At 48.9% G+C, this 14,040-nt stretch overlaps 1 protein-coding gene across 1 annotated transcript; it reads left to right on the forward strand.

Moving 5' to 3' along the window:
• Positions 1–6,990: 6,990 nt before the first annotated feature.
• Positions 6,991–13,257, forward strand: LOC140196968 (transmembrane protein 212-like). Its single transcript, XM_072256905.1, has 5 exons — positions 6,991–7,005; positions 7,137–7,331; positions 9,491–9,550; positions 10,491–10,811; positions 13,178–13,257. Exons 1-5 carry the CDS (start codon positions 6,991–6,993, stop codon positions 13,196–13,198), a joined length of 612 nt encoding a protein of 203 aa, XP_072113006.1. The 3' UTR covers positions 13,199–13,257.
• The last annotated feature ends 783 nt before the right edge of the window (positions 13,258–14,040 follow it).

Consider the following 14,040-nt stretch of genomic DNA (forward strand, 5'->3'; position numbering starts at 1 on the left):
CCATGGTACATCTATAGAAGATTTTGGGTGTTTTTGTTGACACACCAAATCGCTACAAACTCCTAATGAAGCATAGTTGCTGTCTTGCCTTCTTTATAACCGTATCGATATGTTGGGACCAGGTTAGGTCCTCAGAGAACTTGACACCCAGGAACTTGAAACTGCTCACTCTCTCCACTTCTGATCCCTCTATGAGGATTCGTGTGTGTTCCTTTATCTTACCCTTCCTGAAGTCCACAATCAGCTCTTTCGTCTTATTGATGTTGAGTGCCAGGTTGTTGCTGCAACATCACTCTGCTAGTTGGCATATCTCACTCCTGTACACTCCAGAAAAAAGCTCTTATTTCTTTCTGCAGCCCTGCCGAAAGGTTTCAGCCTGAAATGTTGACTATACTTGTTTCCATAGATGCTATCTGGCCCGCTGAGTTCCTCCAGCATTTTGTGAGTGTTGCTCAGATTCCCAGCATCTGCAGATTCTCCCTTGACAATGGATTAATGCATCAAGCCTAAACTCCTGGAATTCTGAGCATAGAGATTATGGATTTGAATAGGAACAGGAGGACAGGCCAAGGGACTTGCTTTGGAAGTTTAGCCAGTAGTTTCCCACGGGACAAAGCACAAGCAACTGCAGCTGGTGCAATCCAGGGTAAAAAACAAATAAGGTCTAAACCCTAAATATCGACAGATGATGCCCGGCCCATTCAGTTCCACAGCAGCTTGTGTTTTTTTGACACAGTATGATGGGTTTCATTCTTTACTGGAAGTGATCATAGAAAACCTACAGCACAGTACAGGCCCTTCGGCCCACAAAGTTGTGCCAAACATGTCTGTACCTTAGAAATTACTAGCGTTACCCATAGCCCTCTATTTTTCTAAGCTCCATGTACCTATCCAAAAGTCTCTTAAAAGGCCCTATCGTATCCGCCTCCACCACTGTTGCTGGCAGCCCATTCCACACACTCACCACTCTCTGAATAAAATACTTACCCCTGACATCTCCTCTGTACCTACTCCCCAGCACCTTAAACCTGCCATTTCAGCCCTGGGAAAAAGCCTCTGACTATCCACACGACAATGCCTCTCATCATCTTATACACCTCTAAGCTGTTAGCATTGGAGGATCTCACCTAGGGCATTGGAATATTGTACCTGTTAGACTGGGAAGTCTCACCTGTTAGACAGGAGTATCTCACCTGTCAATCTGGGGTATCTCACCTGTTAGACTGGTATATCTCACCTATTAGCACTGAAATATCTCACCTGTTAATCAGGGATATCTCACCTGTTAAAGAGAGATATCTCACCTGTTAGACTGGAGCATCTTACCTGTAAAACTGGGGTATCTCACCTGTGACACTGGAGAATCTCTCCTGTTACCACTGGGGCATCTCAGTTAAGACTGTATTATCTCACCAATTAGACTGGGTTATCTCACCTGTTGGGACCGGAGTATCTCACTTATTGGCACTGGGACATCTCATTTGTTAGACTGGGGTAGCTCATCTGCTAGACTGGGGTATCTCATCTGTTGGGACCATATTATCTCACCTGTTAGCCTGGAATTGTCATGGTCTGGTCCGTGAAGTCCGCATTCTGGTTCACGGTCTAGTCCATCGACCCTTGCTCCTGGTTTTCCTGTCTACTCTGTTTCTGTTCCTGTTGAGCACTAATTGAGGCAGCTGATTCTCATTGGGGCTGGCTGAATAAATACCTCCAGAGACCAGGGCATGGCTGCTGGATTGTTCCCTTCCTTGTATCCCTTCCTCTGCATTCTGGTTCTTCACCTGAAGCCCTGCCTTGTCTTGCCGGTAACTCTTGCCTCGTCTCACCTGTAGTCTTGTCTTGGAGCCACCCTGTACCTAGCTCCCTTCCTGTCCCTTGCTTCCGCTGGGTAAGTCAGGCCGTCTTGCCGTTACCCTGCGGTTGGTTCTGTCCCTTCCTGTCCCTTGCCTCCGCCGGGTAAGCCAGGCCATATTGCCATTACCCTGCGGTTGGTTCTGTCCCTTCCTGTCCCTTGCCTCCGTCGGGTGGAGATCCACGCCCTGCCCAGGAGGAGCTTCAAGACCCCAAGCCTCAAGCCTCATCTCAAGTCTCTGGTCTCCAGCCTCGTCTCAAGTCTCTGGTCTCAAGCCTTGCCTCAAGCCCGAAGACTCCAGCCTCGTCCTGCCTGCCAGCCAAGTCACGTCCTTGCCTAGTTCTGGGGTCCGAGCCAGAGTCAAGACCCAGGTTCTGGGTCCTTGTCCAATCTCTGGCTCGGAGTCCAAGCCCTGGCTCCTAACTCTCTTGTCCAGTCCTGTTCCGGGTTCCCGGTTTTCATGTCCATGTCCTAGCCCTCACCCTGTATCCTAGTCCTGTCCCTAGTTCTTCAGTGTCTGCGTCCCGCACTTGGGTCCGTTCCCAGCCACCACCTTATGACAGGAATATCTCACCTGTTAGCACTGAAATATGTCACCTCTTAGACTGGGATATCTCACCTCTGGCACTGAAGTTTCTCACCCATTAGGTCTGGACTATTCAGCAGTTAATTGGACAGCGACTCCATCAACTCCTCCCAAATTCCCCACCTCTCCTAAAGCTAAAGGCAGCAGACACAAGGAGTGTCACCATCTGCAGGTTCCCTCCAGAGTTATTCACCGTCCTGAAATTTATCTCCATTTTTTTTCAATTCTTTCACGTTTCTTGAATTATATCTCCTAGAAATGTTCTCTCCATCCTAACAGGGCCATGTCTCTAGCTTCACCAGAAGGACTGCTGCGTTTTTAGAAGGTGGCTCAACGCCCACCTTCACCTTCTCTAGGTAATAAAGGATGGTCAATAAATGCCTTGCCAACGACACCCATATTCTGAAAATTTATGTTTGAAAGATCATAGCGATGGCGTATTGATTGGTCCAAAGGTGAGACTGGTGCTATGCGTGGAAAACAAACTCCTCGTGGGGAGAGGCTTGAGTATGCGACATTTACTGACTCAGAATCTGAAGTCATTCTCAGAAAGAAAGGCATATTGTTTATTCCAAAATTAATCATTTAACAGCAAAGCAGTGAGACTGAAGAAGAATTCTGGATCCATTCTGCTGTCTTCACAGAGTTAAAGTGGTTCATGTTGTCAAAGCATAGAGTTATCGTTCAATCGTTATGTCCCGTGTCATATGACATGGCCTTTCCATGTGTGTTCTTGGCAAATTTTACTATTGAAGCGGTCTGCCATTATCTTCCTCTGGGCAGTGTCTTTACAAGACGGGTGACCCCAGCCATTATCAATACTCTTCAGAGATTGTGTACCTGGTGTCAATTGTCACATAACCAGGACTTGTGATATGCACCGGCTGCTCGTACGACCGTCCATCACCTGCTCCCATGGCTTCACGTGACCCTGATCAGGGGACTAAGCAAGTGCTACACCTTGCCCAAGGGTGATCTGGAGGCTAGTGGGGGAAGGAGCACCTTACATGTCCTTTGATAGAGACGTATCTCCAGCCCACCACCCGATGGAGTTATACAACTATGAAATAGGCCCTTTGGCCCAACTCGGCCATGCTGATGGAAACTGCAGAGGGAATATGAAACATTAACTGTTTCTCTATCTACTTGATGGTTCTGGGCCTGTACTCACTGGAGTTTGGAAGATCTTATTGAATCCTATGGAATATTGAAAGGCCTAGATAAAGTGGACATGGAGAGGATGTTTCCTACAGTGAGAGAGTCTAAGACCAGAGGGCTCAGTCTGAGAACAGAGATGAGGGGGGATTCCTTTTGCCAGAGGGTGGTGTATCTGTGAAATTCATTGCCACACACAGCTGTGGAGGCCAAGTTATTAGTTATATTTTAAGCAGAGGTTAATAAGTTGCTGATTAGTCAGGGCGTCAAGGATTGTGGGGAGAAGGCAGGAAAATGGGGTTGAGAGGGATAATAAATTAGTCATGATGGAATGGTGGAGCCGGTGTGATGAGCCAAATGGCATAATTTTGCTCCTATGTCTTATGGTCTTATGGAGATTTTCCCACTAGCTTTTGGTTTCATGTTTACTTGCTCTTCATTTTAATGTCGCTAAATTGATCTAGTTATTGACCTTAAATTCCCCAGCTGCCCCTGCTGGGATTCAGACTCCTCAATGGACAGGGAATTCTGCTGACTGTCTCAGTCCAGGGTGCCGGGGGATGTGCTGAGGGTCACACTGAGGGTGAGTGTCTCTGTGGGTGAAGTCCATTCTGGGTTCCGATATTACCAGCACACATCGTGACAACCATGTGAGGGCAATGCAGCAATGGGGCTGTGGTTGTTCTTGTATCTCCTCACTGTGGAATATCATAACCATGAGCATTAAGGATTTGTTTTATACCATTTGGTTCTTCCTGTGGCGAGACCCGATGTAGTTTGGGGGACCGCTTGGTCAAGGACCTTCACGCCATTTGCAATAAGCAGGATTTCGCTTCAAACCCCATTCCCACTCTGATGTTTCGATCCAGGGCCTCCTTTTCGGCCATGATGACGCCATTCTCCAGAGAAGGAGCAACTCTTCATATCCCGTCTGGGTCGCCTCCAACCTGATGGCATGAACAGCAAATTCTCCAAATTCTGGTCATTTTCACCCTCCACCTTCCCTTTTCTTCAATTTCCCAGTCTGCCTCCCCCCCCCCCTCCCCCCCCCCCCCCGATTACCTTCCATCCTCAACTGCCGATCACCTCCTCTTGGTCCCACTAGTCATTCCCTTTCTCCCATGGTCCACTCTCCTCTCCTGTCAGATTCCATCTTCTTCAACCCTTTACATTTTCCACCTGTCACCTCGCAACTTCTTACTTCACCCCTTCCCCACCCATCTGACTTCACCAATCAACTTCTATCTTGTCCTCCTTCCCCTCCCCACATCTTCGGACTCTAGCATTGTCCCCCTTCCTTTCCAGTGCAATGCCCAACCCTTCTCCCTTCATGGCCAAGCTAGGGACCGTCCATGGGGTCTGTACACCTCCCATTATCCCAATCCACAGCCCAGATGCTCTGAAAGGTTACCTCTTGCCCGGATTGAAACACACTCTCACACACACACACACACACACACACACACACACTCATACACGTAAAGAACACACACACAAATGAATTACAGTATATATATATATAATAGTTAAATTAAAAGTAATTGTGCAAAAACAGAAATTAAAAAAAAGAGGTGGTCTTCAAGGCTTCAATATCCATTTAGAGTCCATATGGCAAAGGGGAAGAAGCTGTTCCTAAATCGCTGACAGTGTGCTTCAGGCTTCTGTACCTCCTTCCTGGCGGTAACAATGCGAATGGGGCATGTCCTGGGTAATGGGGGTCCTTAATATTGGATTCCACCTTTCTGAGGCACCGCTCAGTGAAGAGGTCTTCAGTGCTATGGAGGCTAGTGTCCAAGATGGAGCTGACTAACTTTACAACTTTCTGGAGCTTCTTTTGATCCTGTGCAGTACCCACCACACCACCCCCTCCCCATACCAGCCGGTGATGAAGCCAGTCAGAATGCTCTCCATGGTACATCTGTAGAAGTTTTCAGGTATTTTATCTGACAAACCAAATCTCCTGAAACCTAATGATATGTTGTGACCAGGTTAGGTCCTCAGAGATCTTGACACCCAGGAACTTGAATCTGCTCACTCTCTCCACTTCTGATCCTTCTACGAGGATTGGTATGTGTTCCTTCGTCTTACTCTTCCTGAAGTCCACAATCATCTCTTTGGTTTCACTGACATTGAGTGCCAGGTTGCTGTGGCACCACTCAACTAGATGGTATATCTCACTCCTGTACGCCCTCTTGTCTTCATCTGAGATTTTGCCAACGATGGTTGTATCATCAGCAAATTTATAGGAGGCATTTGAGCTGTGCCTGGCCACACAGTCACGAGAATAGAGAGCTGTTCACCATTTATTGGAGATCCAGTCAGAATTCTGCCAAAGTTCAAAGCTCTATGGTCTTTTGGACCCCCTTCTGCGCCAGAGTGGTGCCAGGATTATGCTGGTGGACGTGTTACAAGCTAGAGTCAAGGACACTTGTGTCAGAGACAGATCTCATTTCCAGAGTTCTTCAAGTTGACAAGCAGAGGCTTCCTGCTTCCTGTCTGTCCTTGGCTCTCAGCGGAGTGGGTCAGTAGGAGTCGGGCTGCAGTAATTAACTCCATGGTTGCCTGTACTCTCTCCCAATATATTTTTAATAAATCCACATTTTCCCCTGTGTTCCTTGCTGTACTCTGATTCCTCCTCCTTTTTTTCCAGTCCTGATGAAGGATCTTGGCCCGAAACATCAGTTATACTCTTTTCCATAAACGCTGCCTGGCCTGCTGAGGTCCTCCAGCATTTTGTATGTGTTCCTTCCATCCCTCCCTCCCTATACCCGTTCTCCTCTTCCAATATCTTCCAAAATTTTCAGGTCCCGTTTCCCACCTCTTGATCCATTCTGCCCTGCTCACAACATTATGATTAACCTAGTGATAGTTGTTACTGTGCAGTGAGCTGAGAGGACCTGGTTACCCAATGATAGGTGCCAAGGAGCAGTGAGCAGGGAGGACCTGGCTACTCAGTGATAGTTGCCAAGGTACAGTGAGCAGGGAGGACCTAGTTACCCAGCAACAGTTGCTAAGGAGCAGTAAGTTGTGAGGACCTGGTTATCCAGTGATCGTTGTTCGGTGTAGTGAGCTGAGAGGACCTGGTTACTGAGCAATAGTTTCCAAAGTGCAGTGAATTGAGAGGACCTGGTCACCTAATGGTAGTTGCTAAGAAACAGTAAGCTGAGAGGACCAGGTTCCCCAGCGATTGTTGTCAAGCTGCAGTGAGCTTGAAGGACTTGATCACCCAGTGATAGTTGCTAAGGAGCAATAAGCTGAGAGGACCTGGTTACCCAGTGATACTTGCATTAGGGCAGTGAGCTGCTAGGACCTGGTTGCCTGGTAATCTTCACTACATTACACTCAGCGATAGTTGCTAAAGGGCAGTGAACTGTCAAGACCTGGCAACCAGACAATGGTTGCCATAGCAGTGAGCTGTCAGTATCTAGTTTCCACAAATAGTTTTGACATTGGATTACCTGATGCTAGTGGTCATGTGACAGTGTGCTGCTAGGACCTGGTTACCAGGCGATGGTTACCATGGGACTGCTATAAACACAGGTTGAAATTCAGCTCGTTGAAGAGACAGAGGGAGGAATGAACAGCCGATTTGTCCATGTGGGAAGATCCCTCATTGCCCTTGGAACGACCTGCATCTTCCTGGGGATCATCAGCTTTTTCCCGGTCTTTTACTACAAGCCATGGTTTGCTGGATGGAGCGTACAGATTGCCTGTCCCATCTGGAATGGAGCCCTGGTAGGAGAGAGATGTTTCAGTCTACTGTCCCGGCTCTCTACTGACGGGGTGTGGGAACAAATCCTACATTGTCTCTCAGGCAGTTCAGGACCCAGGCATCGACTTACAGACACAGGGTGGTGCTGATAAGTACAGGCAGAGCGCAGTGTTGATGTGTATAGGTACAGAGCAGTTATCAGTAAGTGCAGGCACAATGCAGAGTAAATAACTGCAGGCACAGCGCAGTGTTGATGAGTACAGGCACAGCGCAGTGTTGATATGTACAGGCACAGCACAGTGTTGATAAGTACAGGCACAGCGCAGTGTTGATGAGTACAGGCACAGTGCAGTGTTGATAACTACAGGCACAGCACAGTGTTGATAAGTACAGGCACAGCGCAGTGTTGATATGTACAGGCACAGCACAGTGTTGATAAGTATAGGCACAGCGCAGTGTTGATAAGTACAGGCACAGTGCAGTGTTGATAACTACAGGCACAGCACAGTGTTGATAAGTACAGGCACAGCGCAGTGTTGATGAGTACAGGCATGGCACAGTGTTGATGAGCACAGGCACAGCGCAGTGTTGATAAGTACAGGCACAGCGCAGTGTTGATGAGTACAGGCACGGCGCAGTGTTGATGTGCACAGGCACAGTGCACAGAATTATGGAGAAGTACAGCACATTCAGCCCATGCCAGTAAGCACAGTGTAGAGTTGATAAGTACAGGCGGAGTGTAGTGTTGATAAATACAGGTGCAGAGCAGAGTCAATGAGTACAGGTGGAGTACAACATCAATTTCAGAACTGATAAGTACAGGCGCACTACAGTACTGATCAGGACAGTCACAGTAAACAGTTGACAACTACAAGTGGAATACAGAGGTTGTACAGGCATAGCACGGTGCTGATAAGCACAGGAGAGTTATGAGGATAATAATTACAGTTGTAGTGTAGCACTGGTGAGTGCAGGTGCACGATGGGTCAGCGTGTGCAGGTGCACGATGGGTTGACATGTGCAGGTGCACGACGGGTAAACGTGTACAGGTGCACTATGGGTCAACGTGCGCAGGTGCACTACGGGTCAATGTGTACAGGTGCACGATGGGTCAATCTGTACAGGTGCACTATGGGTTGACGTGTGCAGGTGCACTATGGGTCAATACATACAGGTACACTATGGGTTGATATGTACAGGTGAATGATAATACGTACAGGTAAATGTTATTACATTCAGGTGCACTATAGGAGTTTTTAGTACAGGTGAATTATAATAAGTCCTGGTGAACTATCAGATTTATTTGTATAGGCAAAGCGCTGGAATGACTGGAGTCCTGTGAGATTCTCATAGTTTCACTGGGTTACACTGCCAGGATGTCAAACATCATGGGCTAAACAGAAGTGAGGTACAAATTACCCAAATTGTAGGGCACAGTGCGGTTCGACAGATAGAACCACCGCCTCACAACCCTAGAGATCTCGGTTCAATCCCAACCTCTGACACTGTCTGTGTGGGGTCTGCATATTCTCCCTGTGACTGAATGGTTTTCCCCAGGTGCTGTGGTTACCACCCATATCCCAGTGATGTGTGGGGTCAGTGCGTTAATTGGCCATTATAACACCCACAGTGTGACCCGCCCTCAGTACCACCCCTCCCACAGTGTGACCCTCCCTCAGTACCGCCCCTCCCACAGTGTGACCCTCCCTCAGTACCACCCCTCCCACAGTGTGACCCTCCTTCTATACCACCCCTCCCACAGTGTGACCCTCCCTCAGTACCACCCCCCCACAGTCTGACCCTCCCCCAGTACCACCCCTCCCACAGTGTGACCCTCCCTCAGTACCATCCCTCCCACAGTGTGACCCTCCCTCAGTACCACCCTCCCACAGTGTGACCCTCCCTCAGTACCACCCCTCCCACAGTGTGACCCTCCCTCAGTACCACCCCTCCCACAGTGTGACTCTCCCTCAGTACCACCCCTCCCACAGTGTGACCCTCCCTCATTACCACCCCTCCCCCCCCAGATTGTGACTCTCTTCCAAGTTTGAATAAATCAGGGCTTTGTGTCTGGGACAGGGTGAGAGAGCGTCTGACGAGGGGCCGGAAGGAATGTCGAGCGCATTTGGGAATAAGAGTGAATGACCGTGTGAATTCAAACCTCGGCCCGTCTCGTTAACAGGCTTTCATCGTTGGAGTACTGGTGGTGTTGGCTGAGAGGAAGGAGAGCTCACGATCTCTGGTAATGATGATCAAACTTCAGAGTAAAGCATGAAAACATTGGCTGGGACAAAACTTTGAATAAGAGTGTCAAAAAGGGGGTCAGGAGTGTAGTAATTTGTCACCACGTCTGCAGACAATATGAACATTGGGCAAGTAGTGTTGAGGAAGCAGGGAGTCTGCAGAAGAACATAGAATCCCCCCAGGGGTTCCCAACCCGGAGTCCATGGACCCCTCAGTTAATGGTAGTGGCCCATAGCATAAAAAAGATTGGAAACAGATTAGGAGAACAAGGGGGGAGGGGGATTCTCATTGAACCTATCAAATATTTAAAAACCTAGATAGAGTCGACATGAAGAGGATGTGTTTTACAGTGGGGGAGTCTAGGACCAGTAGACACAGACAGAGTGGATGTGTCCTATAGTGAGGAAGTCCAGGACCAGTGGTTACAGGCAGAGTGGATGTGGAGTGAATAGAGGGACATGCATTCTTATCAGGAAGTATTTGGTGAAACTGTGGAATTCATTGCCACATACAGTTGTGGCCAAGACATTGAGGATATTTAAAGTGGAGCTGATAGGTTCTTGATTATTAAGGGTGCGAAAGGTTACGGGGAGAAGGCAGGAGAATGGGGTTGAGAGGGACAATAAATCAGCCATGATGGAATAGCAGAGATGACGTGATGGGCCAAATTGCCTAATTCTGCTTTTATGTTGTATGGTTTATGGTCTCATTGATTGTGGAGGGGTTATGGAAGGGCAGGAAGGAGTTAGGGAGGGTTTATGCAAAGGTCAGGAAGGGTATGAGGAAGGATTAAGTAGGGGTTATCTAAGGGTCAGGAAGTGTCAGGATGGGTTTATGGAGGAGTCAGGAAGACTTTATGGAAAGGTCAGGAGGGTGCCAAGGAGGGATCAGGGACGGCATGATCACTTTTCCTGACTGATGTCTCTTTCCCTTGGCAGCCTGGAGCCACGCTGACCTTTGCCCTGATGACTTTAGTGACCTCTGCCGTACAGTTCACCATGGAGTTGATGGCCGTTCTGATCGGGCCACTCTGCTACTTCTCCTACGCGGGGGCTAGTGGGCTGGGCTACCTGGGCTATGCGGTCCGCTTCCCCTACCCCTACGGCCTGTCCCCCGTCTGCCTGGATCCTCCACTCCACGAGTTCTACCACCTGGGCCTCCACGTCCTGGGCTCCGCGTTCGGGCTGTCCATCTTCTCCCTTGCCATGGCCATCTGCCTCAGACTCGCCCTCCGGTACAGCAGGACAGGCACCCTCAGCGTATGTACTCCTCTCCTGCACTGGCTAATGATCCCACCCACCTACCCCCAGTGGGCAGGCAACAGGAGATCTGAGGGTAGGAGGGGCAAGATGATGGGGTCAGGGATTCCCCTCTGTCCTCTCTGGACCCTCAGGAACTATGGGTATTCTGCTAGGGAAGGGTAGATCACTTGCTAGCCAAGACAGCTGGTCAATTGGACACATATAAAGGTTTGGAATTGGAATAGGAGTTGGTTTATTATGGTCACATGAACTATTGTCAGTACTGTGGTCAGCATTGGCGGAGATGGAGAAAGAAGATTGAAAGAGTACAGAGAAAATTTATAAGGAAGTTGCCAGGACTTGAGGACCTATGCTATAGAGAAAGGTTGAATAGATTAGGACTTTACTCCCTGGAGCACCGTAGGGGAATGATTTGATCTAAGGCCTCCATTGGTCAGGATCATCCTAGTTGTCTAGATATGCAAGCCTGGGCAGTACAATATATAGAACAAGCTGTTGTCCGTTTAGCACGCTCCCCCTCTCCACGCATCTGATGAACACAAAGGAACGTCAGAGACTGACACAGTTGCCAGTCAGCATTGAGCTCAACTTAAGACTGTCCTGGGGACTCCAGCTCCGAATTTTTCCCTCGGGGTTTACTCCCAAAGCCTCCCCCATGAGTGGGTACAGCCACAAGGCAGTGGAAGTTTGTCAGAGTTTCCCTTCTCCTAGATAAGCTGCCAACCTTGGCTGACGAGCCCCATCTGCCTGAAGCGATTGGTTTTAAGGCGCCAATAACCCGCTTTTGCCCCTTTTCCAGTCAGTAGAAGTGATTCTGCTGGGCTTAGTACCTAAGGGACACGTTATGGCCAAAGCCGGACTCGGGTGTCAGAGGCTATTTGCAATGCCCACATAAGGAGCATTTAACAGGTAGTGGGAACTTCTCCCCATTACCACTCCCAGCTATAACAACCTGAATGAACCAGAGATCTGAAAGAAGTAGACAAGTTATGAGGGTGTAGAGAGGATGAATGCAAGCAACTTACCTTTCCACTGAAGTTGAGTGAGGCTAGAACTAGAGGTTAAGGATGAACGGAGAAATATTTTTAAGGGGCACGTGAGGGGAACTTCTTCACTCAGAGGATGGAGAGAGTGGAACGAACTGCCAGTGGAAGTAGTAGATGTGGGTTCAGTTGCAACATGTAAGCTAAGTTTAGATAGGTACATGGATTGGAGGGATATCGATGGGAGTAGGCAGAATAACAGTTTGTCAAGGAGTAGATGGGCTGAAAGGTGTCTCTGTGCTATAATGACTCCAATACTCTAAGAGGCTCCCTTATAGCACTAGGGAACCATTCAAGAGTCTGATATCAGAGTAGAGGTTGTGCTTGAGCCTGGTGTATGAGCTTTCTGCCCAATGGGAGAGGGGAGAGAGAGAATGTCTGGGATGAGTGGGTACTTTGATTATAAAGGCTGCTTTACCGAGGCAGTGGGAAGTGTAGACAGAGTCCCTGGATGGGGGGCCATTTTCTGAGCTATACCTACAACTCTCTGCAGTTTCTTATGGTCACGGGCCATACCAAGCCGTGATGTGGTGTACCTGTAAAAGTTTCTGAGGCTCGAAAGGGACATGTGGAATTTCCTTGGCCTCATGAGGCTTCATGGTCAGTTCCTTTTCTCTCATGGATGCTACATCTGGGGCACTGCCAGGTGAAGTAAGATGGGTCACACTTTAGCCAGGAGCAGAGGACCATTAACGACCAGTGTTGAATTCTAATGTCTCAATCCAAGATTATCTTAGGTCTGAAAAGAAGCTCAAAACTTGCTGCTTCATGATGGTGTTGTTGCGAGAGGAAAATTGGACAGACAGTGGTAGAGGTCTACTGAGCAAAGAGAGAGAGAGAGAAGAGAGAAAGAGAGAGAAGTTTGTATAACCACTAATGGCATATTAAACTGGTATAAAAACCACTTAAAATATAAGCAGGTAACTAATTGTTAAATTGCAAAGAAAATTAATAATTAAACGGTCAGGTCCAACACCAACACAAAGTTTGCCCAAGGGTCTGTTCTTGTGTGAGTTTCTATGAGCCCCCATTGGCATCAATCTGGAAGGATGAGGTTTGCTGGGATGAGGGGTGGGAAGGGTCCTGTTAATGAAAGACTCTCTACCTGCAATCCTATGGGCACATAGAACTGATGTGCCCACATCCCTCCTTCAGATCCACCCCCAACCCCGGTCATCTGATCTCCGATCACGCACCCCTGAGAGTTTCCTAGGAACCCTCATCCCACTCCAGGACTCTCCCATCCTCTAAAATCCCAGATGGTAAAGTAGAACGTCACTTTGGGGCATGAGATCACACCTCCTTCTTGCTCGCCCACAGGGTCAACGCTGGAGATGGTAACACAGCCTCACGCTGCCCCGGTCTCTGGATTACTGGCACGTAGATATCAACTGGACCAGAAATACCACTGTAACCAGGGGCTCCGTCTTGGAGGGGCTGGGGTGGCATATCACCCATCCCTTTCCCTCCCCTCTCCCCATCTCTCCCCTTCCTCCCTCTTCACTCCTACTTCTCCACTCCCTCCCTCTCTCTCCCCCTCTTCTTCACTCCCACTCTCCCCACCCCATCCTCTTTCTCCCACTTTCCCTCTCTCCCCACCTCTACTTCTACCTCTCTCTCTCTTCCCTCTTTTCTCTTTTCCCTGTCTTCCTCCCTTCTCCCACTTTCCTCCTCATTCCCCAGGTCTCTGTCACCTTCTCTCTTGCCTCACTCTCCACCTCCTTATCCTTTCCTTCTTTCCTTTCTCTGTCCCCTCTTTCTATCCCCCAAACTCTTGCCCACCTTTCTCCCCACATCTTCCCTCTCTCCCCCTCTCCTGTTCTCTCTCCCTCTCTCTCTTTACCCTCCACCCTCTCTCTCCCTTTTCCACCTCTCCCTCCCCCCAGTCTTCTTTCTCCCTCTCCATCTCCAACTCTCTCTTGTCCCCCCTCTCTCCTACCTCTCTCTTTATCTCTATCTACCACCCTCCCTGCCTCATGTTGCTCTCCCCCTCTGTACCCTGCTGCCCCCTGGTCTCTGTTTCTACTGCTCCTTCCCTTTTCCCACTCCACCCCCACCCTGGTCCCTGTGGTAACAACCCTCCCCTACTCACTACCAATAACTCTGGGACGGACCTCTGGCCAGCGACAACAACAACTGCCATTTCTGTTGTGCTTCCTGGAACCAAGCGGCCCAAAGAAGGT

This window comes from Mobula birostris, chromosome 4 (assembly GCF_030028105.1).
Source record: "Mobula birostris isolate sMobBir1 chromosome 4, sMobBir1.hap1, whole genome shotgun sequence".
Taxonomy (NCBI): Eukaryota; Metazoa; Chordata; class Chondrichthyes; order Myliobatiformes; family Myliobatidae; genus Mobula; species Mobula birostris.

What these genes read in the sequence shown, in the direction of transcription:
- LOC140196968 (XM_072256905.1), top strand. An exon ending in CCATCTGGAATGGAGCCCTG is followed by an intron (nt 7,332 to 9,490) that starts GTAGGAGAGAGA and finishes TCTCGTTAACAG; the next exon opens with GCTTTCATCGTTGGAGTACT. An exon ending in GCAGGACAGGCACCCTCAGC is followed by an intron (nt 10,812 to 13,177) that starts GTATGTACTCCT and finishes GCTCGCCCACAG; the next exon opens with GGTCAACGCTGGAGATGGTA.